The following is a 26012-nucleotide window of genomic DNA, read 5'->3' on the forward strand; positions in this document are numbered from 1 at the left end:
TTCCAATTCTGTGTCTCCCTCTCTCTGCTCCTCCCCCGTTCATGCTCTGTCTCTCTCTGTCTCAAAAATAAATAAAACGTTAAAAAAAAAATTAAAAAAAAAAAAAAAAAGAGTAGAGAGGGACAGGAAGTGCACTTTGCCCTTCCGGTTTGCGCCGGAGAGTTCAGCAACCCGGAAGTGACGCTACCCGGTTGCACATGGCCGCGTCCCGTAAGGATGCCGCTCGTAGTGTTTTGCGGGCTGCCATACAGCGGCAAGAGCCGGCGGGCGGAGGAGCTCCGTGGGGCGTTAGCGGCCGAGGGCCACGCGGTGTATGTAGTGGATGACGCGTTGGTGCTGGGTACGGAGGACGCGACGGTGTATGGCGATTCGGCCCGTGAGAAGGCGTTGCGCGGGGCCTTGCGAGCCGCAGTGGAGCGGCGCCTCAGTCGCCACGATGTAGTCATCCTCGACTCGCTTAACTACATCAAGGGCTTCCGCTACGAGCTCTACTGCCTGGCGCGGGCGGCGCGCACTCCGCTCTGTCTGGTATATTGCGTACGGCCGGGCGGTCTAAGCGGGGGACCTCGGGTGGCTGATGCGGTGGACCACCGAGGCCTGAACCTCAGTGTGAGTTGGAGGCCGCGTACTGAGGAAAGAGGGAGACCTCTGGCGGTGGGCACCCCTGTCCTCAGGGAACCACAAGCAGTGGACTCTGTAGCAAGTGGGAGAACCCAAGCAGTTGTACCTAAGGAACTGGAGCCGGAGGAAACCGGGGTGCCAGATCTTCCAGCTCCTGTGACTTCAGAATTTGATACATGTGAAAAGCGTATGGTCAGTACCTTTTACTCTCCTGAACTTATGGAGGCCCTAACGCTGCGCTTTGAGGCTCCCGACTCTCGGAACCGCTGGGACCGGCCCCTGTTCACCTTGGTGGGCTTAGAGGAGCCATTACCCCTGGCAGAGATACGGGCTGCCTTGTTTGAGAACCAGGCTCCCCCACCCCATCAGTCTACACAGTCCCAGCCCCTTGCCTCCGGCAGCTTTCTGCACCAGTTGGATCAGGTCACCAGCCAGGTGTTGGCAGGACTGATGGAAGCTCAGAAGCGCGCGGTCCCTGGAGACTTGCTTAAGCTTCCTGGCACCACGGAGCACCTGCAGTTTACCCGGCCTTTGACCATGGCAGAACTGAGTCGCCTCCGTCGCCAGTTTATTTCCTACACTAAAATGCATCCCAACAATGAGAACCTGCCTCAGCTGGCCAACATGTTTCTGCAGTATCTGAGCCAGAGCCTGCACTAAACAGAGGAGGTGTGGGGGGAAAGCCCTGGCTCCTTGTCTAACCTCCACTGCTCTCTGTGTTTCTTGATAAAGTAATCTGAAGGTCTACAGAGCATGTTGATGTGTCGTACTACAGCTTTTGTGACTGATTTTACTCACATTTTCCTCTGAGTGCCTCTGTTGTGACAGGCCTTGAGTTACAGCATAAATTGAGACTAGAGAAAATGGAGAACTGGCTTGGAGGATCTTGGCAAATTTCTCCAGGGACAGAGCTCAGGTGGACAGGATTTGTTTAGATTGGGTTCTGCCTGTGGTGTCACGCACCCAGGATTTCCCCCATCTGAATTGTAGGAGAGCAGACTGGATGGATGAATTTTTTTTTAAACAATTGTGAGTGGAAACTGAAGATGAGACAGTTCTGCATCTGCACTGGCCTTTCTTTCATACCACAGTTTTTAAAGTACTGTGTCTGCTTTTTGCTAGTCTGTCCTGGGGCCAGGGGTCACCGATAAATCCACTGGTTTCTGTCCTTGGGAAGCTTTGGTTCTAGTGGAAGCAAAAGACATAACTTAGAGTTTACATCTAATAAAATCTTTTAGAAGAAAGTCTGCTGGAATCTCTTTTGCTTCGTGTAACTTAATGTTCTTCATGTAATTTACTTAATGTAACATTTAGAGACACATGTATCACTGTTATGCCTTTGACCAAAATAGTACTTTGACAGTGCTTGATGAGAGAGTGGATATTTGGTCTAACCTGGAGTGATGATGACAACTTCCATAAGTGTTGTGCTTCATTCTTTATTTCAAGGCAAATATCACTTTAAGCTTTTTCATTCTTTCACTGATTTTATTAAATAAAAATCAGCACTTGTGATTTTCAAAGATGAATTAGATACTGTCTTTGCCCTTGAGAAATTAATAGTTTGGTGAGAAATACAAGTAAACATGATTATGGTGTAAAAATGTTGGTGTTTACAGGATAATGACAGAATGGGTTGGGACCCCAGAAGAGGAAAGGACTAATTAGCTGTTGAGAGGAGGTAGTTTTGGGAAGGCTTGTAGAGGGGTTAATATTTGAGCTGTTAATGTAGAACATGTGTCAGCAAAGCATCAAATAGTGAATGTTTTAGGCTTTGTGGGCCATAGGGTCTCTGTTGTAGCTTATTAGCTGTAGCACATTTTAGCACAAAAGCAACCATATACAATAAGTATACAACTGAATATGAGTACGTATGTGTGTGTGTTTGTGTTTATTTAAGTGATTTCTACACCCAAGCGGGGCTCCAACTCATGACCCTGAGACCATGAGTTGCATACTCTTACAGCTGAGCCAGCCAGGCACCTCAGTATAAGTGCGCTTGAACAAAACTACACCAAAATGTGTATTGTATTTAATTTTCACATATCACAAGGGGGACTATTTTTAGATTTGTTTTCAACCATTTAAAAATGAAAAAAAAAATAGCTTGTATCTTACAGCTCTACAGAAGCAGGCAGTGGCCTGGATCAGGTCTGCAGAGATTTGCTGATCTCTGCTCTAGAAGGATAAATAAGAGTTTACTAGAGAGGGAGGAGGGAGCAAGGCATTCCAAACTGCTCTGTAAGTGCATGGAGCTATTGAAAGGTTGGGTTACCTTGGTGGTGGGTTTCTTGCTCATTAGGCAGTCTGGACCACCTTTTGTTATATTTGATATAGTGGATGTATTATAGTTAACATATGCTATATTAGATGATATATATTAGAATTCCTGTGTGAAAGGAAGATTTGGACTAGGCAACTTCTAACGCCTTTTGCAACCTCTGTTCTCAGATTCAAAGTTAGTTATTGGTTGTGGATTGCGATTCTAAATTGAAGTAGACAGTAATGGTCAGAAAGAACATTGGTTTTAGAGTCAGACTTAATGAATTACGTCATAAGTGACAGAACCTAGATTTTATGTGGCCAAATATTTAATCTCTTGGGAGTCTCAGTTTTCTTATTTCTATTATGAGAACGTTAGTAGTATATACATTAGGATTGTTGTGAGGATTTAAATGAGATAATGCCTGTAAAGCACATAGCACAATGTATAATAAATGGGTAGCATATTTTGGTTATTATTATGGTTACTTAGATCCCACTTCTCACATAAGTTTTTCCTTCTTATTCGGTTTTTACGACTATTAGAGGTACAAATCCACCCCGGATTTGTAGTAGGCCTCTAATGAGGTACTGAATAATTCATTTGACAATTAATTATATGTATTTAGAATAGTGTCTAGTACATAGTAAATGCTATGCATTTATCAATATATTCAATAATATCAATAATATTCTATGTGCCACATGTAGGGCATGTAGGGAGAGCTGAGTTCTTTGCTTTAGGGGAACTCCCGAGTCTATTGCAGGGAGATGGGTAAGTAATAGAGTAAATATAGTAAATGCAATGATTGTATTATGTAGTGTGGTGTTACAGGGGTTGTATGATTCAGAAAGCCATGGCTGCTTACACAGGACTTTCCTACAAGTTGGCATTTAAGCCTTGAGAGCTTAAGGACTTCATTTGGCCAAGACTGGTTCAGGTGGATGATGTTGCTCATCATTTCAAAAAAGAAAAAGTTTTTTCCTCCCTGATTATAAAGATTACATTTAATTGTAGAAAAAATGGAAAATATAGAAAAAGTATAGTAAAACCCACAATCCCATTATCTAGGGATAACTATTATGTTTTGGTATATTTCATTTCATTTTAGGGTCTTTCCTCTGTACATAGTTGTACAATTAAATCCAAACTATAGATGATAATTTTATATTCTAGTTTTTTGTTTTTTTGTTTCTTTTAAAGTAAGCTCTTCACCCAACGGGTTTAAATTCATGATCCTAAGATCAGGAGTCACATGATCTACTGACTGAGCCAACCAGGCGCCCCATTCTGTTTTAATTTGATGTACCAATGAAAAATTTTAACATTTTCAATGATTATATAACCATAACATTTAGAAATACTGTAATTTGATGTTTATTCTACAGTCTTTTCTCCCTAGCTTTAAAGCCCAAATTTGCAGAATTTATAGGAATGTCAGAACTTACCAATAATTTTATTATAATCTATTATTGAATATTTATGTTGCCTAAAAATTTTCTTAATCCAAATCATACTACCTGAACGTCTTTATACATTAGTCTTTGTCTTTATATATGGTCATTTTATTAGGATAGACTTAAAGAAGTGGAATTACTAGATTATAATTCCTTTGTTTTCTTTTCAAGTGGCTTGCCCCTAATGGTGATCATCCATAAGTCCTGGTGTGGAGCTTGCAAAGGTGAGTACAAATAATCAAACCTCAAATGTGTTCTTAAATATTAACATTTAATTAAAAAAATTAGCACAGGGGTACCTGGGTGGCTCAGTTAAATGTCTGACTTCAGCTCAGGTCATGATTTCACGGTTCGTGAGTTTGAGCCCCACATCAGGCTCTGTACTGACAGCTCAGATCTGGAGCCTGCTTCGGATTCTGTGTCTCCCTCTCTCTCTGCCCCTCCCTTGCTCATGCTGTCTGTCTGTCTGTCTCTCTCTCTCTCTGTCAGAAATAAACATTTTAAAAAAATTAATAAAAAACATTGGCACAGACTTTTCCCAGCAGTACTGATTGCTCTAAGGAATACCAAAGAAATATATATGACATAGATTCCCTGCCCTCAAGAAGTTTGCAGTTACCTTTGCAAGGGGTTGGAGAGTAAAGCAATTGAGATATGGTTAGGGAGAGTATAGTATTAGTGCTATAGTAGTTGTATAGACAGTAAATACAGGAAGCTGAAGTGTACAGAAACATGAGAAGTGGTTAGGGAAGTCTTTCTGGAGGAGGTGGGAATGAAATTTAGAACCCAATGTTATTTGTGGCACCTATTCTTTCTACTTTGCCATCTTGCCACTTCCCGGTCAGGTTTTTCCTTTTGTTTGGTATGCTACACTCAGCAGAATCCTAGTTGGAAAAGGAGTAGAAAATTAGTGCAAATAGTGTAAAAAAAAAATATATATATATATATATGTATATATAATATATACACACACACGCGGTAATGTTACTGTGTTTTCTGTTATTTCAATAGAAGTTACTGACATGTGGCTATAAAAAGTAAATAGAAATAATTTTTTCATTTATATGCCATTATCTATATTTTATAAATGAAGTAAAAGTTTCAGAGAAATAAAGTCATTCACTCCAGGTGTGGAGTAAGTAGCAGAAACACAGCCAGAATTCAGGTGTCCTGATTTCTGGTTCTTAGGAGTTTAAAACAAAAAAGAGTTCAGTTATTTGAATCAACTCTGCAAATTAGGGTTTGGATATGAAAATGATGTTTTCTTATATTTCAAACTCTTTTTTTCCCTCCTAGCTTTAAAGCCCAAATTTGCAGAATCTACAGAAATTTCAGAACTTTCCCATAATTTCGTTATGGTGAATCTTGAGGTAAGACTTTGGGGGTTTCTCCTTTCTGCTATGATTTTAAGTCTTTGCTGTTTTAGAATTAACATCATTAATGGTGTAAAATCATATTTAGCAGAGCAGGCATCCTGTATGTATGTGTTTTCCTCTTCACTTCTAATAGTAAAGCTTGTGTCAGGTGTAAAAGGCCATCCAGCCTCCACTTGTGGGAGGAAGGGGAGGAGAGATTAGCTAAGAAGACCACATTGTAAGATCCTTCAGTCTTAGTCTATAATTATGACATGTTTTACATCTTTGTATTGCTGAACTAAAGGTATAGTAACACATACAGGACACAGATCTCTGCAAAATGTGATTCAGTTGAGCACCTTGTCTGTGCTGGGCTTGTATGTACAACATTCCTGTTTCTTCATTAGGTATCCTTTATGCCCTCATTGAAATTATATATGGGGAATTGAATATGGTGGGACAGGTGAAACAAAATATGTCAGATGGTGGTAAATGCTATGGCTTAAAATGAGGGATGGAGGGGATACTTTGCAATTTTAAATAGAAAAGAAGGTGACATATGGACAAAGATTTGAAACAAAAGGAGTGAGCCTTGTGGATAATGGAGAAAGCATGTCCTGGCAGAGGGTAAGAGTAAGTACAAAGGCCTGAGTGAGGTGCATGCCTGGCTTAATGCCTTGACAACAAGGAGGTTAGCATGGTTGAAAAAGACTGAACAAGGGGTAGAAGGACATAAAGTTAGAGAAGTGCCCAGGTGGCAGATTATGTAGGGCCTCTTAGACCAATGCAAGGACTTGGGGTTTTACCCTGAATGAAAGGGGAAGCCACTGAAAGGTTTTGAAGAAAGAAAGGACATGTATGATCTGACTTAAGATTTATACTTAATAGGATGAAGAAGAGCCCAAGGATGAAGATTTCAGCCCTGATGGGGGTTATATTCCACGAATCCTTTTTCTGGGTAAGGTGAAAGACCTTAATCTGGGGATCTGTGATGTGGAAGGAGAGGTAAAGGAGTCAAGGCACTTACTCCATCTAGTGAAATTGTAGTAGGATGGCTAAAAACAAAAACAAACAAAAACCAGTTTCAAGAGAGTAGGGGAGTTCTAAATGCTAGAACTTCAAATTGGAAGGAAAATTTTTTTTTATTAACTAACTGTTTTTATGAGCAATGACAGAGTACTGAGCATCCATTCATTCATTTGGGTATCAGACACATGTCAAGCCCTGTGCTAGGCACTACAGGGACAGAGAGAAGCCATGGTTCCTACCCTTGACTTCATAGTGCAACTGAGGCAGTGGAATGTCTTTCCACTATAACTTAACTTAATTTCATATAACTTAACAAATGTCTTTCCACAAACAACTTATAAAAGATACTAAATTTAATGACCATCTAATCTTTGCTCAGCATTCTGCTGGATTCTGTGGGGGAGACAATAGAAATGCAGAATCCCCCCATCATCAAGCAGAAAAGAAACATGCCAGGAAAAGAGAACAGCATATGTCAAGGCATGGGGGACTTGACTTCAGGGAGCTGCAAGGAATTCATTGTGATTACAACATAAAACACAAGGGGTAGAGTGGTGAGATAATGGGCTGCAAAGATGGGCAGGTATTGTTTCCTAGAAGGCCTAATATACTATGTAGCATTTGAAACACCTCTCCGTTACAATTACTGCAATCCTTGTGGCATTATGTCTATAATAGATCCCAGTGGCAAGGTGCGTCCTGAAATCATCAATGAGAATGGAAACCCCAGCTACAAGTATTTCTACGTCAGTGCTGAACAAGGTATGTTATGTTGAGAGAGAGGAGGAGAATTGCTGCTAAATTTAACTAGCTCTATGGTAGGAGACTCGATTCAGCATGTTAGCTCAGTGTCTCCTGCATGACCAGCTTTTGGCTAGGATCTGTATAGAATATAGGAGAAAGATGAGACTGAGCCCTATCCCTAGCTGCTTAAATCTAGTTTGGAGCTAACTGAACCACAGGAAATAAGAATTGAGGCTTACAGAGATAGTCACTTGCCTGTGGTCTCACAATTAAGTCACAGCCAGGATTTCAGTCCAGAACTTAAGTTTTTTCCCACGGCACTAATGCCACTCTTCCTGTAAGAATTCAGAGGAGGGGGAATGCTGTTAGCTGATCAAGTCTAAGAGGTTTCATAGATCGTAATCTCTAATTGGACCTAGAAAGATAAGAATTTGTCTCTGTGGACAGATATGAGGACATTTCAAGCTATGGAAGCAAGGGGTGGGAGGTGTAGCCCAACATGGAGTACGTAAGGCTTGCTGGAGGACACAGTGACTGGATTGAATCTTGAAGAGTGAGACCTAGCCAGCAGAAGAATGCAAAAAGCATGTTCCAGGCAAAGAGAACAGCATCAGCACAAACAGGTGAAGGAAGGTTGAAATCATGTCAGTCATGCCTTCTTGTTCTCTAATCCTTGAGCACAATCATTCTAGAGGCAGAGATGGAATTCATGCTACGTACTGCCCCTGTTTTCCTTCCAAAGTTCCCCCGTGTCTTCTATAAGAGGGGGTTGTTTGCTAAGTTGCCATGTGTTCAGCATTGCCATGCTGTTGTTGTTGATCACTTTGTTTTGAGTCCTTGGAACTCTTATTTCTTAGAATAGGGAGAGGAACAAGATCTGGAGAAGTTATCTCCTTCCCATGGGTAAGGAGAATGTCATCTTCCTTACCCAAATGCAGATCACTAAAAGCTGGAAATTTCCCTTATGGGAAGGGCAGCTAGATTTTAGGTCCCCAATTCTTGAACCTTGAGATTCACATTCCCTTTAGGATTTCATCCAACTTACCATTGCCATCTCCACACTGCCATCATCTTTTAACACATTAGTCCAACTGTGGACACAAAACCTTTGACTGAATCCCCCATGGCTCAGCTGACATGAAACTGGAACATTCAAACTTGGCTTTACTAAAGGCTTAGGGAAAGCAAAAGGGATGTAACCAACTATTCTACCTGGCTCTTATGAGGTTACAGGCTTGCTTTCTGAGATTTACAGACTCTGGCTCAATCTAGCTCCTGGCCTGTCGCTGTATTAGAGAGCCTGTACCAAAACACCTGCTCTCCTTGAAGTTAAATCTACAAGAGAGATGTCCTGAGATAAACACGAAGTTTCATGTCTCATCTATGTAGGGCCCTCCTTCCAGTCTACTCTTTTTTTGAGAACCTACCTTCTTCTATGTATAGGTGATACTAGAAATGACTACCTACTTCATTGAAGACCACTCCGCCTTCTAGCACATGCACACACATGCCTGTAACTTCCACAGCACATGAAATAAATGCAGCATTCATCAAAAAGATGTGATGGGGATGGTAGGAAGGTGTTTTCTACTCCTTTAATGTCAAGTGAACATCTGTAGTCTATGACAGGGATTCAGTCCTAATCCTGGATGCTAAGCCATAGTAACTACTAGTAATATTTTTGTAGTATTTCATAAATTATAAAGCTCTTATTATTTATTTAATTTTTATAATAATCCTGTGTGAAGTAAGTAGTGTTAGCTCATTTTATAGATAAGCTATAAACAGATTCAAAGAGGTAAATGACTTTCCAGGCCTAAAATCCAGAACTAGATCTCGAGTCCAGATCCTGTGCTCCTGTCATATTTCTCCTATAACAAAAATCTGTGTTAGTTGTCAAATGTCGGATATTAAAAACCTACTTCATACTCCCCTCACCCCCACCTTTATTTCACAGTTGTTCAGGGGATGAAGGAAGCTCAGGAAAGGCTGACTGGTGATGCCTTCAGAGAGAAACATCTTGAAGATGAGTTGTAACATGAATATATCCCTTCTTTCATCAAAGTTAGTGTTCTGGAAGGAAAGCAGCAGGGGAGGGAACATTGAGAAATCACTCAGAACAATTAAACCAACCAGGAAACCTTGCTCCTGCCTACATGGGAAGGAGCGCTGTCACTGTGGACTTCTGCTAACAGAAACTGGTCTCCGTGCTTTGGATCCAGCAGAGTGTGGCAGACTTCCTTTTCCCGCACCCTCTTAGATGTCTATTTGTCATTGAATGTAAAGGATGACACTTTTGACACAAAACTTGAGCCATTTGGAGGTTTATTCCTCACACTTCAGTATTTGAATCTTTTTCCATTTCCTCCAGCTTATTCACCTTGGCGGTGAAAGGAGACAAGTAGCATCTTTTCTACAATAGTAAAACTTCAGAAATAGTTTATCATTTAAAACAACAAACCTAAATGTAAATCAGTAATTTTACCCCACCAAGGAGACCAGCCTGTTTCTTCTCATTTTCTCCTGGGAATAATCTTGGGCTTCTTCCTGAATCCCAGAAACTTCCATCCTCTTCTACTGCTTGGGCTTCCCTGTTTGCACGCATGTGTGTGCAAGAATGGCTGTGTGCTTGGACTCAGCCCCAGCTGGAAGCATGCTTTTCCCTGTTACTGTTATAGAAACAGAAACCTTCAAGCCCTATGTGGAGCCATTTTTGTCAAGTCGTCAACTGTATTTTTGTACTGAGGTTAACAAAAAAATTAAAAGACATTAATTGTTCCATTAAACTTTAATAAAACTTTGAAAGGAAATGTGTTGTGATGGCCTTTTTGTTACTAGAGAATGGAGGGAGGGATGGAGATCACTTCAGGAAGAAAACTAGGCTTGAGGGCCTAATCTGGGACTCTTCCCACTCCTTCTCCCACATTCACATGGGCATCAGAACTCATGTCTTCTGCTAGTTAAATAGCTGGATTCCCTCTCTCCTCACTGTCACTGTTTTCAGGTAGAGCAGGCTTTTTCTACTTCGTAGATGATTTATTGTGACAGGCTCTTAACTTGCCTACTTACCTCCAGTATTCTCTTCTCCTACAGTCCATCCTCCTTGCTTTCCCCAGTGATCTTTCCAAAATGCAAATGTGACAGTGTCACTCCCCTGCTTAAAGCCTTTCTTGCCACCTCAAGAAAATAGTATTAACATAAGGAAATATTTGGGCCTCAGTATGTGCCAGGCATACTTCTAAGTGCTGTGTGTGTATGTTATCCCAGTTCATGTGTTTATAGTCCTAACAGCCCTATGAGAAAGGTATAGGGGCACCTGGGTGGGTCAGTTGTTTGAGTGTCCAACTCTTGGTTTCAGCTCACATCATGACCTCAACGGTTCATGGGTTCAAGCCCCGCATCAGTATAGAGCCTACTTGGGATTCTGTCTCTTTATGCCCCTCCCCTGCTTGCTTACTTTCTCAAAATAAACTTTTAAAAAAGAAAAGATATATAACAATCCCCATTTTACAGAAGAATTTGAAATATGCAATGAAACCAAGGCACAGAAGAAAGAATCTTTACCATGGCCTTTAAGAAGCTGCCTGCTCTGTCAACCACATTTGTTCCCATTCATGTCTTTGCATTTTGTGTTGTGGTGACACCAAATTGCTTCAAATTCCCCCCACAATATGCTTTTTTATGCTTTTGTGTCTTTGCTCGGCTTGCTTCCACGGCCATCTCTTCCTGAGAGTCTTTCCTGACCCTACTCATGAGAATAAAGTGTCCCCGTATCCCCCCGCAAACACATCTGTCCCGGCACCACACTACATTATATTATAATTCTCTATCTGTGGCTGTCACCAGGTGGTCATTCTTCTCCAGGGCAGAGATCCTAGGCCTGTAGCCAGGTCTCCAAACAATGTAGTTTCAAGTGAATTGTCAACGTCTTATGGTAGGTTCTTTTTATCCGTTCTCTTTATAGTTCTATAGTACAGGCATTGTTAGCCTCATTCATGGAATAGGAAACTATGGAGAGGGAAATGGCTTGCCCACAGTTTCTAGAGTTAAGTAAATACTGGATTCTCACTATACGTATCTTATTCCAAACTCCTGCTTTTTCACACCACACATTGCATTACCTCCCTTATGTTCTAAGGTATGACTCAGAACAGGAGTATTTAATCTGGGTTACATAAAGACTTTACAAGAGAGACATGGACACAGAAACTTCAGTGAATTGATATCCAGATCTTCATTTTCTTAAAAGTGATTTCCCAGGAGTCCTCAAAATATTAAACATAGAATTGCTATATAATGCAATTCCACTTCTGGCTATATACTCAAAAGAATTGAATGAAGGGACTTCAATAGATAATTTGCACACCCATGTTCATAGCATTTTTCACAATAGCCAAAAGATGGAAGCAATTCAAGGGTCTATCGATGGATGAATGGATAAACAAAATGTGATGTATGCATATAGTGGAATGTTACTCAGTCTTAAGGAAGGACTGATGCATGCCACAACATCAATGAACCATGAAGACATGCTAAGTAAAACAAGCCAATCACAAAAGGATAAATATTGTATGATTACACTCATGTGAGATACCAGTCAAATTCATAGTCAAGGCAGAATGTAGTTCACAGGGGGGAGGGGGAATGGGGAGCTAGCATTTACAGAATTTCAGTTGAGAAAGATGATAAAGTTTTGGAGATGGATGTTGGTGATGGCTGCACAACAATGTTAATGTACTTAATGTCACAGAACTGTACACTTAGAAGTTAAGTGGTAACTTTTATGTATATATTTTATCACAATTAAAAAAAAAAAGATTTACCAGGAAATATCATTCCCACCTCCCTTTTCACTATTCACCTTTCCCCATTACAGAAAAAAGCACACCTCTCACCTTGAATATTAATGTGGTACATTGCTCTGGTATGTAAAACCTCGGGGGTGCTAAACAAAGGAGAACTGAAATAAGACTAATAAGTTTCCATGATTAAAGGCCTTTTGTCCTGTCAGTTCTGTCTTAAGCATAGTTCTGTTGGGAGCAAAACTTGACATTAGAAATGGACAGTTTGTACCATTTGGAAGTGTTTTGAATTCAGACAAGTTGTACAGTGAAGTGTTGAAAATTTGCTTCTTCCAATCCCCAGTTATTATTAAAGAAGGCATCTCTCCCGAGGGAGAATTCTAAGGGAACATAGAAGGAAGTTTGAAGTCATCCAGATGACAAATTCAGGACAAGTCTTCACCTCTTAGAATTCAGAATTAATCTTAGGCATGCCTGGGTGGCTCAGTCAGTTAAATGTCCGACTCTTCATCTCAGCTCAGGTCTTTGTTTTGTTTTGTTTTTGTTTTTAATTTTTTTTTTTTAACATTTATTTACTTTTGAGACAGAGAAAGAGCATGAACGGGGGAGGGTCAGAGAAAGAGGGAGACACAGAATCTGAAACAGGCTCCAGGCTCTGAGCTGTCAGCACAGAGCCCCACGCAGGGCTTGAGCCCACGGACCGCGAGATCATGACCTCAGCCGAAGTCGGACGCTTAGCCGACTGAGCCACCCAGGCGCCCCTCAGCTCAGGTCTTGATCTCAGGGTTGTGAGTTCAAACCCCGTTAAAAAAAAAGAAGAAAAGAATTCAGAATTAATCTTAGAAATTGGACCTAGGATAGTTGTCATAGAGATTCATGTTAACACATTTACTTGAATTGGAACATAGAGTTACAATGTTGCCTCTGGGCAAAGACTTAAATGGATACTTCAAAAAGAAGATAAATGAACGGCCAATAAGCATATGAAAATGTGTGATATTATTAGGCATCAGAGACACGCAAATTAGAACTCAGAGATACCATTTCCTACCTGCTGGAATTGCTAAAATTAAAAGGGCTGATGATACCAAATGTTGAAGGGGCTATGGAGCAACTCTTACATATTGCTGGTGGGAATGTAAAGTGGTAAAACCACTCTGGTAAACAGTCTGGGAATGTTTGTAAAGTTAAAAATGCACTTACTTTGTAACCCAGCAATTCCAAGATTATGACTATGTGGATTATATGAAACAGGTCTGCAAACAAAAAACTTGTACAAGAATGTTCATAACAACTTCATTCATAATATCCCAAACCTGGAAACAACCGAAATGTCTGTCAACAAATAAATGGATAAATTGTGGTATATTCATACAGAGGGGTACTTCTCAGAATAAAGAACAAACTACTGATGCATGAAACAATATGGATGAATCTTAAAAACATGGTGTGTGTGGGGTGCCTGGGTGGCTCAGTCAGTTAAATGTCTGGCTCTTGGTTTGGGCTCAGCTCATGATCTCATGGTTTGTGAGTTTGAGCCCTACATCGGGCTCTGTGGTCAGCACAGAGCCCGGTGAGGATTCTCTCTCTCTCTCCCTCTCTCTTTGCCCCTCCCCCACGCGTGTGTGTACACTCTCTCTTTCAAAATAAATAAAAATAAAAAAACCAAGAAAAGAGTACATTTATATGAAGTTTTGGAACAGGCAAAACTTACCTATGGTCTAAGAAATCAAATAGCGGTTACCTGCAGTTGGGAGTGGCAGGGAGGGAATTAACTTGCAATGGCACAGGAGGGAACTTTATGTGGTGATGGAAGTATTGACTGTGATGGTTACATAGGTTTATGCATTTGTCAAAACTCGTACTGTAAACGTACATTTTTGTATGTAATTTATATGCCAATACATTTGATTTTAAAATACCTATTCCAACTCTCCAAACTGAAGTCTCTGAAAGAGGTCTGATGTAGCTGATTGATTTAACAGTAAAGGCCAATGTGGCCAGTTAGGTAACATATAAGATTTTCCCCATAAATTGAGTGAAAGCCGAGTGTTTGATTAAAACATACTTAAATTACATGAGAAGATACATTTTATGAAAGTGTATTGTGTTTTTTTAAAGTTTTTATTTATAGTCCAGTTAGTTAACACAGTGTCATATTAGTTTCAGGTGTACAATATAGTGATTCAACTATTCCATATAACACCCAGTGCTCATCACAGCAAGTGCATTCCTTAATCCCCATCACCTATTTTACGTTCCTTCAAAGTATATTGTATTGGCAAAGATTTTCTTAGCCCTTTGTGAGGAATTGGGTTATACAGTATATCTCAAAAGCAAGTGAAAAGGTCTGAGTTTTGGTTAATGAGTATTTGATAAGTCTTTGTGGTATATGTCTTAGAAATTGAGAAAGTGAATGATTAATGAATGGGCAACAAATTCTTTCACTAAGTAGATATTTTCTACTTCTTTGCTTACAATGTGATTTAAAGATGACCTAATTGAATTATCAACTCATCTATCATTTGAAATTTTTGATGTTACACCAGTGTGATTTTGGAGTATATAACTCGGTTGAGAGTTGAAAGAATTTAATGCCATGGCAATAACAAAACTCCTTCCATTCCCATGTATTTATTTATATGAACATTTCTCAGCAATTATATCTCTAAAAATAATAACTAAATAATAAAAGTTGTGTGAAACTTTTAATGGTTTTGTAGAGCATTGTTGTAACAAGCTTGCATAAAGGGTTATGTGACTTTCTAGGAGAATATTACTTAATTTAATTCACCATTTACTATTAATCAGGGTACAGACATTTTACAACTCTATGAATTATATGTTAACTTAAAAAAAACAAATAAGATGAAAATGATTTCTTTCCCAGGGAGAAAATAACCTTAAAAGTGTTGGCTCTATTACCTTTTGGTCATTAACCAGTTTTATATCTGATTTAGCAATCTTATCTCAGGATTCCTTTTTGTTACTGACGATATGTATATACATTTCTTGTATCCTCTTTTGAATTAGTTTTGTCATCTTGCTGGTCCTCATTAATCAGTTAAAATTTTGGCATGTGCTCAGAAATTTAGAATTAAGTTTTTAACATTCTAAGAATTACTTTTGATATAAAAAAAATAGAGTTAATGCTGAGTCCTGCTAGCCATAACTAACATTCTTCCCACAGATACATGAATGACATTTTTAAAAAGTTGTGTCACTAAGAGATGCACTTTCAGTAAAGTTTTGCTTTTATATTTAATAATTATCAGCATTTGTAATGTTTGTTGTTCTGATTGACATATTCATGATTCTTATAGTGATAACTGAATCTGGAAGAAAAAATTTAACTCATATGTTTTAGTTTAGGTTCCCCTAAAAGCAGGGCCTGAGATAAAGCTTTCTGTACAGCTCATATATTTTAGGAAGAGATTCTAGGGAACAAGAGTGGGGAACTGGGGAGAGTGAAGCATAGGAGGGATAGTCAAAATAGGGTCTACTATTGAGCTGGTTATCCTTGTCGGTCAAGGATTGCCTCAGAAGAGTTCATTTCTTGAGAGATCATACACGAAAAAGTGACAGAGAACCTTGAGGCAGACAGCAAGAGATAAGGGAATGCAGTTATAGAGAGTTGTCCTCAGCTTCTTATTGTAGCTGGTCACCAGAGTGACAGCTGAAGGGGAAAAAAAGAGGTCAAAAGATTGTAAAATAAGGTATGAAAGCTATCTAACATAGCTTCTTACAATCAAAGGAAATTTTAGCATTTTAATACCAATTAAGTACATATTTTTACTACAGAGAAGTATGGCATGATGATCAATAAAAGACTTTAAAGCATATAAAAGTATAACATTAGGTTAAAATTTTCTAAGTAGAATGAGAGAAATACAAATTTAAGGGGAAACTATGATACAAAATTTCCAACTGTTAAGAAGAGCTTGTGCATGTATTAGTTTTAAGTGGATAAGATGGGTATAAAATTTCTATGGTACTTAGATTCTAGTGGATATATTCTAGAAAATGACATAAGTTTTATTTTATTTATTGATTTGTTAGAGGGTGCAAGTGAATGAGGGGCAGAGAGAGAATCCAGGAGGGGCAGAGAGACAGAGAGGGAGAAGGGGGGCTCACCCAAAGTGGGACTTGTTTTTACTGGAAGCAGGGCTCCTGTTCACCCAAAGCAGGGCTGAAGCTCACCAGATGTGGGACTTGAATTCACGAACTATGAGATCATAACCTGATCCGAAATCAGATGCTTAACTGACTGAGCCACCCAGGCACCCCTAAGTTTTATTTTTAAATTTTAATATTTACAGTATGCCAGAAATTATGTCCTTAGTTATTTAAATAATGAAACTTGTAAATATCAGGCTAAAGGTGTCATCTTAAAAGTACATAGTTTTCCAAAATTCTTTCAAGGATTGTTCAACCTAAATTTCTTTCAAGACTACTGATTTCAAACATTCCTCATCTGATAATGCAAATATTTATATAGCACTATATGCCAGGAACTGTTCTAAACCTTCAGTTACATTTGCTCATTTGATCCTAATAACAACCTGATGGATTTGATTCTATTATCATCATTATCATCTGTTTTATAGACATGAAAACTGAGGCACACAGTGACAAAGTAACTTACCCAACCTAGTAGGTATTAGAGCTGGGATTCGAATGTGGGCAGTTTGGCTGGTGAATCCATACTTTTAACTGCTATCCTATCTGATACAGTTTCTAGTCAACCAACTCAGGGAATGCATCAATGCCTTGTGCTGTGTAGCTGATCTAAATTTTCAAGATAATAAATACAGTTACAAAAAAAAAGGGAAAAATTGTACATTCCAATAATTATTTCTCAAGCCTCCCTTCTCATGAAAACAGAGAAATATTTTATGTAGTCGGATCCAAGGTTTTTTAGGTATTTGAAGTTTTAACTGTCAGCTTTTAAAGTTTTTATTTTCTTCTCCCTTGCGTGTGGCATCTAAATCTCAGAGAATTGTGCAGTGTCACGACATCAGATAGACATTGCCCAAGCTGCCATCTTCCAAGATGTAAGGCATCCTGCCTGGTCCTGGCACTCCTATGAAAGCATCTGCTGAGATGTCTATTTTCCTATCAGCCTCCAGTGGTCAGTCCACTCACTCTGTTCCTTTATCCTGTCAGCAAGACCCCTCTGGCTCCATCAGCTCCTCAGCACCATTTCTACTCCCTTCTGTGGGCAGGACAATTTGGTTGCCCTCCTGGGCCACTCAGAGCCATGAGGAGCAGTACAGCATCAGGGCTACTGTTCACAGTTACACTGCTTCTCCAAGTCTGACACTGTTGAGTCACCTGGCACTGTTGAGTGTCCACTAGGCCAGCAGCAGTAGCAACCAACACTGAAGCTCCAGTCAGGCACTGAATCAAAATCCATTTGATTAAACCGGTTTCTTCCTATCATGGATCAAGTAGTGATTTGACTTTATTGGAAGAGAATCTTAATCAGGATTTCTCACCCACCAAGCTCCTGCTGTCACATCGCCCTCTGTGGATTTACAGACTGCTTTATACATCATCATGCTACCTTGCTTAATATTGCCTTTGAGCAGTGAACTCACTTTACAGTGATGTTTGCCTGTGAGACCTGAATTGGGAATTGTGGGGGAAAGTGTTGGTAGAGTATGAGGCCACCATTTTGCTGGCATGACCTTGCAAGTGTGACATGGCTCTTGAGCTAACAGTTCTGGCAGCAGCTTCCTCATCCCAGGTTGTAACTATGTCAGTGTATTCCAAGAGGACAATGGCTTCCTTACTTCCAGATTGTGGCCAAGGTTGTATGATCCTGGAACCAGAACCTGGAGGGTAGTAAATTCCTGATGTGAAACTTTCTTTCCTTTTTCAGGACAGTCTGTGATGTTCTGGGAGTCATTCCTTGAGGCCCAGCCCAGTGTCTTTTCCTGTAACCCTCAAACTGATTTTTTTAGTACCTAATTCTCTGTATTAAATGCTTTTCTGGGGTGCCTGGGTGGCTCAGTTGGTTGAATGTCTGACTCGATTTCGGCTGAGGTCATGGTCCCAGGATCATGGGATTGATCCCCATGTTGGGCTCCATGCTGAGTGTGGAGCCTGCTTAAGATTCTCTCTTTCTCTCTCCCTGCCTCTCCCCTCTCGTGATCTCTCTCTCTCTCTCTCTAAAATAAAGAAAAATTAAATCATTAAAAAAATGCTTTTCTGATTATAATAGTTAGAATGGCTCCTAGTAACCACAAAAGAACCTTGATGGTTATAGTGGTGAACTTTCTAATTCAGATATCCTATGTACAGACATAACTCCCAGGTCATTACTTAGAGGTTCTAGATTTGTAACTGGATGTAGTGAACGAAGAGACTTTGGGTTGCACCATCTTTAGTGAGTGAGTAATTGCAACTTTGAGTTGCACTATGTTAACTGGGATTTTTCTGAAGCATAAATATGGGGGAAGGGAGGAAGGTTATAGTTCATGGAGGGCAAATAAATTAGTGAATTATATGGACATTTAAAAATTCTTTTTACCCGTTGCATTAAAATCTCATTCTTAGATTTAAGAAATCTTTCACCTTATAAATTTGGAAGGGAGGCAAAACCCCCTTTCCATTTTAGAAGTTGGAAGTGCCAGATAATTGCTTTCCTGGCCTCTTCTGCAGCTAGACTACAGGCGCATGGCCTAAGCTCAGCCAATCACATACACCTGCAACTTTCTGCAGCAGAAATGTGACAGTTCTTGGGGGAATGGTGGTTGTAGTGCCCATGGTGGTGTGCAGTGTTGGAAGCTAGTAGTGTTGGCCGTACAAGCTTAGTGCTTAGTGGCGACAGTGGTAGTGTCTTTCCCAGCATGTCTGCAACATGTACCCCCAAACCTGGTTCTCCAGCCTCCCTGGGTATTTCATGGTCTATTCAATATTATATAATAGATTCTTTTCTTCCATATATAAGCCAGAGTAAGTTTCTGTGGTTAGCCACTAACTGTGATTGATATAATTATCAATACCATCGTTTAAAAGGTTACAGCAGCTCCATCCACACTGTTGCAAATGACAAGATTTCATTCTTTTTGATCACTGACCATTGTATATATATACTACATCTTCTTTATCCATTCATCAGTGGGTGGGTATTTGGGCTCTTTCAGGGTTGCTGGAGGGGAGTTGGGTGGGGTGATGGGCTAAATGGGTGATGGGCATTAAGGAGGGCACTTGTTGGGATGAGCACTGAGTATTATATGTAAGTGATGAATCACTAAATTCTACTCCTGAAACCATTACTACACTATATGTTAACTAACTTGGATTTGAATTTAAATAAATAAATAAATAAGAAAAAAAAACAATTGGGAACAGCTTAAATATCTACTGAGAATTAGTTAAGTAAAAGATATGCAACAATCTAAAAAGAAAAAAAAGGTTATAGCAGCATCTTCAAAAGTCTATTTCATGGAACACTAGTTTCTCAGAAAAAGAGTCCACGGCTCAGTAAGTTTGGATAACAATGTATCTCTTAGAATGATTCATAATTCAAAGGAATACTTTAGAAATTCTGAGAGGTCTCACAAGAAAGATTTTTACTTGTTACCAGATTGACTGTGAAGTTGACTTATGGTAGGAGGGGGTATACTGAGAAAACTACAGTGAAATATGGTGGGAGCCAGGGAATTAAGTCAACTTTGAATTCCACATTGTTTTTGGACTTCGAGATATGTGAGGTAACATTCCCTTATATTTAATACCACTGAAGCTCAGCTTCCCTTTACTTGCCATGAAAAACTATGTAAAACATCATCTAACATCTTAACCTCTCATTTGACTTTATCATCACCAATGACCTCCACTCTATCTCAGCCACTCACTCCAATGGTCTCATCTTGTTATCACTCAAAACTGTTCTACTTTTAAAATCTTAAATTCAGAAATTCTTTTGACCACAACCACCTATTTGTCCTTTCTTCCTAACTGATCAACATCTTTTATTACACTTTGACCTTATCTAAATCTTCTGCTGAAACTTGCTCAACTTTCCACTGGTAAATTTATAGACCTTCCCTAAATCTGTCCCATCTTCTTCCCTCTTGTTCAGTGGAGGAAATGACTGCTACTTATCAGAGGCTAATCCTTCCACTGAGCTCTGGAGCCATCCCCTCTTTGTCCTCATATTTTTTTTCTTCCATCATAAATGTTTCTTTTTCCCTCTTTTATATCATTTGTCTATCTTCATTGGATCATTCCTATACACATTTAAACAAGCACTGTTTTTCTCATTTAAAAACAGACCATCTAGGGGAACCTAGCTGGCTCAGTCGGTAGAGCATGTGGCTCTTGATCTCGGAGTCATGAGTTCGATCCCCACATTGAGGGTAGAGATTACATAAAAAATAATAACAAAATCTTAAAAAAATAAAAAGTGAAAAAGAAAAGAAAAACAAACCATCTGTAGACTTTATGTGTCTCTTCAACCTGACCCAATGCAGTCAACCTTTCTTCACCTCTTATTCTCTCTTCAACCTTCTACCTGCTCCACTCTGGCCTATCCCTTTACAACTCTATGGGAGAAGATATTGAGAAGTGAGTCAGGGGAGTTTGGCTGATCAAATTATTTTTGAAAGTTCTTTTTCTAATTCAGACTTGCATTATGCTTGATACAACCTCCCATGCATTTGTGATGTTATGTGCCAAAAAATGCCCCAATATGTTGCTGGCCAAACTACTGTATTTTTATATGTTGCTTTACTACTCCCAAAAGATCACAACTACTGAAAAAATAGGAAATGGATCCCAATGGGCCTAACAGTGAACTTTCCTACAAAGTTCCTTATCAAAATTAATAGCACAACCCTCCACTGTTTTACATGTCAGAAAACTGACACCATCCTTCACATCTTCTCCCTTACTCCTTAATCATCAATTACTGTTCATTCTTTCTCCTAAATATTTTAAAAATTGATTTGCTCCTTGTTATGGACTGAATTATGTCCCCCTTCCATTAATATGTTGAAGTCCTAACTCCCAGTACCTCAGAATGTGACTATATTTGGAGATGAGGGCTTTAAAGAGGTTATTAAATTAAAATGATGTCATATTGAGTAGGCCCCAATCCAATTTGACTGATGTACTCACAGAAAGAGATTAAGGCATAGACACACAAAGAGAAGACCATGTGAAGATTCAGGGAGAAGATGGCTATCTATAAGTTAAAAAGAGAGACCTTAAGAAACCAACCCCCATCTCAGACCTATAGCCTCCAGGACTGTGAGGAAATTAATTTCTGTAACTTAAGCCACCCAGTCTGTGGTACCTGGTTATGGCAGGCCAAGTCGACTAATACATTTTCTTCATCTCTATCCCCATCACCACAAACATTTGCTGCCTAGATTTTTGCAGTGTAAGATCCATCAGGGAAGGGCTTTATCTATCTCATTTGCTGCTATATCCTCAAAGCCTAGGACAGAATCTGGCAAATAATAGGCATTTGATAAATATTAATGAAACAGCTAAATAATCGAATAGCTATTTAGATGGTGTCCTTGCAACCATCCTTGCCCCTCTCTTCAACTGTTCTCCACAGAGACTATTCTCTTTATATAAAAATTCTGGTTATATCATTCCTCTGCTTGAAACTCTTTATTGTCTCTCTTCCATTATTCTCAGGATAAAGTCCAAAATCAATAATACTGTTTAAGTGGATGGCATAATTTGGCCCACAAGTCTCCATCTTTGATGCATATTATTCTCTCATTCTATCATGAGTATCCCAGCCATTCTTCAAAGTTCCTCATGGCCTTTACACATGATATTCCCTCACTGGAGTAATCTTCCCCAGATTTTTGCCTACTTCATTCTCCAAAAATCCCACCTAAATATTACTTTGTGAAACCTTTTCTGATCATGACACCCATATCCCCCACTTCTTTTCCTTCAAAACAATTATCACAATGTTAATTAATTATTGATGTGATTATTTGTTTAATGTCTGATTTCCTCATTAGAATGCAAGCTCTGGGAGAATAGACTATATCTGTTTTGCTCATTATTGTATTTCTAGTGCTCAGACTGCAACCATACCTCTGTACCATAAATGAATAGTTGTTGAATAAAAGCATGGCCAGTGTTAATTTCTTAGGACTGAATGTTCTACTTTAGCTCTCATGTAACAACAGCAAGACTAAGGTCCAGAAGTAGTACAAAGGAAGGTGATTAAGTTATCTCCAAGTAAGAAGGATAGGATGGATTGCAGGATGAGTAAGGAGTTTTCTAGATAAAGGAGGGGTATTGAGAAAGACACTCAAGGTAGAAAAGGCCTGTGAAAAGTCACTTTAAAGAAGTTTCTGGAAGCTATAAGTCATTCTGTGTGTCCACAGAGCAAGGAGCAAAAAGCATTAGTGATGGGAGATAAAGATAAGAGTAAAGAATCTGATCAAGTTTGCTGAATAGGTTGAATTTTATTTTCTAGTGCAATAAACATCACTGATTTTTACAGTTCTTTCCTTTGTTTAGGTCTGCTTTGTCTTTTATCCATGGACACTTGGGAAAGTCATTTAATCTTGCTGAGCTTCAATTTCCCTTCCTGTTGAATGGCTGGTGAGAGACGTGAGATAAGGCATGGATGGTACTTCAGAGGTTCCAGGAATATGGTAGATGCTTATCAAATGTGAGTTCCCTTTTGGGGTGCCTGGCTGGCTCAGTCAGTAGAGCATGTGACTCTTGATCTCCAGGTCATGAGTTTGAGCCCCAGTTGGGTGGAGAGATTACTTTAAAAAAAGTTAGCTCCAGAGCATCTGGTTGGCTCAGTCAGTTAAGCATCTGAGGTCAGTTAAGCAGCTGAGGTCATGATCTCGTGGTTTGTGGGTTTGAGCCCCATGTGGGGCTCTGTGCTGACAGCATGGGGCCTGGAGCCAGCTTTGAGTTCTGTATCTCTGTCTCTCTATGCCCCTCCCCAACTCATATTCTGGCTCTCTCTGTCTCTCAAAAATAAACATTACATTTTTTTTTTTTTAATGTTATTTCCCTTTCTTTCATTCCTATGATTTCAGCACCATGGCTTTTGGTCAGTCCTGAGAGAATGCAGTTCCCATTTAGAGCACAAGAGGGAGTATGAAACCAAACCTTTCCAGAGGGTCACAGGGCTGACTTAGCCTCACTTAGCCAACCTTCTGAGAAAGACAAAATAGATGTTTTTCCAAAACTAGAAAGGAAACCTGACTAAGTAGTAACTATCTTTAGGTTCCTGGACATGTATATGAAGGGGGAAACTATTGGCAAGCATGATGGATTTAGTTATAAGAGCCATCAGATCCCTTAAAACAGCTGATATTTTTAAATATCCTATTATACACCACCTATTTTACATATATTATCACTTTTAATTTAACTCTCACTCCCTTTTTATAGATGAGCAACCTGTGTGATCAAGAGAAAATTAATCACATAACTACAAATGGTGAAAGTTGGATTTGAACCTAGACCTTATGTGCTTTTGATTATTCCACACTGGTTTACCTTAGAAAGTCTTGGGGTTTATTTTAATTCAATTTCCTTATTTAACAGAAATGGTCTAGAAGGAGAACTGGTCAGTGGTGAGTAGTAATGGAGGAGACCAAGGGGGACTTTGTGTCCACAGTGGGCTTGTGGACACAAAGACCCTGACCACAGACCATTGCTGTGCCCATGTTGCTGCTGTATAAACATGCTGCAAGATGGGAAGTTTTGATTTGGTTATTTAGCCGTGGTCTCACCCTAGGAGAATTGCCTGTCTTGTCTGGCTCTTAATTTCCTCATCTCTAAAATGAGCTGGTCTCCAACTGGTCTCAACTCAGATGTCACTTCCTCAGAGAGGCTTTCCCTATTTAATCATTCTAAAATAATCCCCTCCCCTAGTTACTTTTTATTCAATTGTCTTGTTGGAATATTTCCTTAAAAGTGCTCATCACTAACTGAAATTATCTTATACATTTTGCTTACTTATTTGTTAGTCTCCCCTCCTAGGATTCATAACCTCCCAGTGAGTAGGGTTCTGTTTGTTTAGTTCACTGTTTGTGTACCCTGTGCCTAGAATACTGCTAAGTGATCAATAACCTATGTGGAATCAATGAATGAATGACATAATGATAAAGACCTGGGGCCAGAGGGTGAAAGCTATAAGCAGGCATATTTCAACAAAGAAGAGGACTTCCTAACAATAAGAGTTGTTCAAAGACAAAGTCTGCTCTGGAGGAGGTAGCCGTTTCATTCTGAGCGTGCCAAGGCTTAGGGGAGGCTTCCATGTTGGGTTGGAGGAAAGGGCTGATTTGAGGTTCCTTTGGCTTCTCAGTAAAATCTTAATTAGATTTTGAACTAAAACCCTGAAAATAGTATGTGGTCTAGTCATTGTTGGTGTTTAATTGTGAACTGGGTAGGGGCGCCTGGGTGGCTCAGTTAGTTGAGTGTCTGGCTTCAGCTCAGGTCATGATCTCACGGTTTGTGAGTTTGAGCCCTGTGTCGGGCTCTGTGCTGACAGCTCGGAGCCTGGAGCCTGTTTCGGATTCTGTGTCTCCCTCTCTCTCTGCTCCTCCCCGCTCATGCTCTTTCTCTCTCTCAAAAATAAATAAATAAATAGACATTAAAATTTTTTTTAAAAAAAATTGTGAACTGGGTATTTTCTCTTAATAACTAGGGGAAGATTAGCCCAGAGGATAGGGGAGGCAGAGACAAGGGAATTGTCAATACTAGCTCCTTCTTCTGGGCTCTGTGGCAAAGGCCTAAGGCACTGGTGGGCTTGCTTAAATTTGAATAAAATAAATGAAAACAATTATGAGTAATCATTTCCAGCTCAGTTGCTGCTTTTACCACTGGTCTTATGTTCCCTTCTTCCGGACCTCACTTCCCCCTTGGCTGTCTCTTCTGTTCCCTTTTTCATAGGGAATGCATCACCCATGTCAGAAAGTTCTCCTAGTTGCCTCAATATTCTTTCTCCCCATCTAATCCAGTTACCAGCTCTTATATTTTCATCCCTTTAATATTCAACTGCACCTCCCAGATCAGGTCTCATAATCTCTTTTGAAGTCACTGCACCAGTCTTCTCTCTGGTCACCCTGTCCTTTGTCTCTTGTAGCCTCCAATCTGTCTCCCATTGTGCAGGCTGAGATCTTTACAACGCGTGAGTTTGGCTAAGTCTTCCCTCTGGATGAAGCCCTGTAACAGCTCCGCATTGCCCTGATCAATGAGTCCGTCATCCTTAGCACGCCTCTCCCCTCCTCCCAGGCCTGGCCAACCTCCAGCTCTGACTTACCTCCCACCTCACTCATCACCTCTACTGTGCCTGTCATGTCTGTGCTTCCAGCAACTCACAACCCCTGCAGTTCACCCAAAGACTTCACACATCATTCCAACCTTTGGGCCTTTGCTCATGATGCTCCATCTTCCTGGGTTGCTTCTCTATGAGTTTAACTCCTATTTATCCTTGGGGTGCCTGGGTGGCTCAGTCAGTTGGGCGTCCAACTTCAGATCAGGTCATGATCTCACAGTTCATGAGTTTGAGCCCCGCATTGGGCTCTGTGCTGACAGTATGGAGTCTGCTTGGGATTCTCTCTCTCTCCCTCTCTCTCTCTGCCTCTCCCCGACTTGCACTCTCTCAAAATAAATAAATAAACTAAAAAACAAACAAACAAACAAAACAAACTCCTACTTATCCTTGAAGGCTCAGCTTAAGTCTCAACTCTGCATTCAACATGGGGCCTAACCTAACTCTCAGGCA

At 39.9% G+C, this 26012-nt stretch overlaps 2 protein-coding genes across 2 annotated transcripts in view; both read left to right on the plus strand.

Annotated features, from left to right (window-relative positions):
- The first annotated feature begins 114 nt into the window (after window positions 1–114).
- On the plus strand, window positions 115–1865 carry KTI12 (KTI12 chromatin associated homolog). Its single transcript, XM_049617183.1, has one exon. It carries the CDS (start codon window positions 217–219, stop codon window positions 1279–1281), a length of 1065 nt encoding a protein of 354 aa, XP_049473140.1. The 5' UTR covers window positions 115–216; the 3' UTR covers window positions 1282–1865.
- A 2685-nt stretch (window positions 1866–4550) lies between these two features.
- The window catches only part of RAB3B (RAB3B, member RAS oncogene family), a 95579-nt gene continuing 74117 nt past the window's right edge, over window positions 4551–26012 (plus strand). The window contains exons 1-4 of the mRNA XM_049617184.1: window positions 4551–4565; window positions 5638–5711; window positions 6585–6654; window positions 7404–7487. Coding sequence (XP_049473141.1) covers window positions 6586–6654; window positions 7404–7487 — 153 coding nt within the window. The 5' untranslated portion in view covers window positions 4551–4565; window positions 5638–5711; window position 6585. The remainder of the gene's footprint in view (window positions 4566–5637; window positions 5712–6584; window positions 6655–7403; window positions 7488–26012) is intronic.

The sequence above is a fragment of the Panthera uncia genome (assembly GCF_023721935.1).
Source record: "Panthera uncia isolate 11264 chromosome C1 unlocalized genomic scaffold, Puncia_PCG_1.0 HiC_scaffold_4, whole genome shotgun sequence".
NCBI lineage: Eukaryota > Metazoa > Chordata > Mammalia > Carnivora > Felidae > Panthera > Panthera uncia.

Bases quoted from the DNA above. Each gene is read 5' to 3' on its own strand.
- KTI12 (XM_049617183.1), top strand. From the start codon at position 217: ATGCCGCTCGTAGTGTTTTGCGGGCTGCCATACAGCGGCAAGAGCCGG.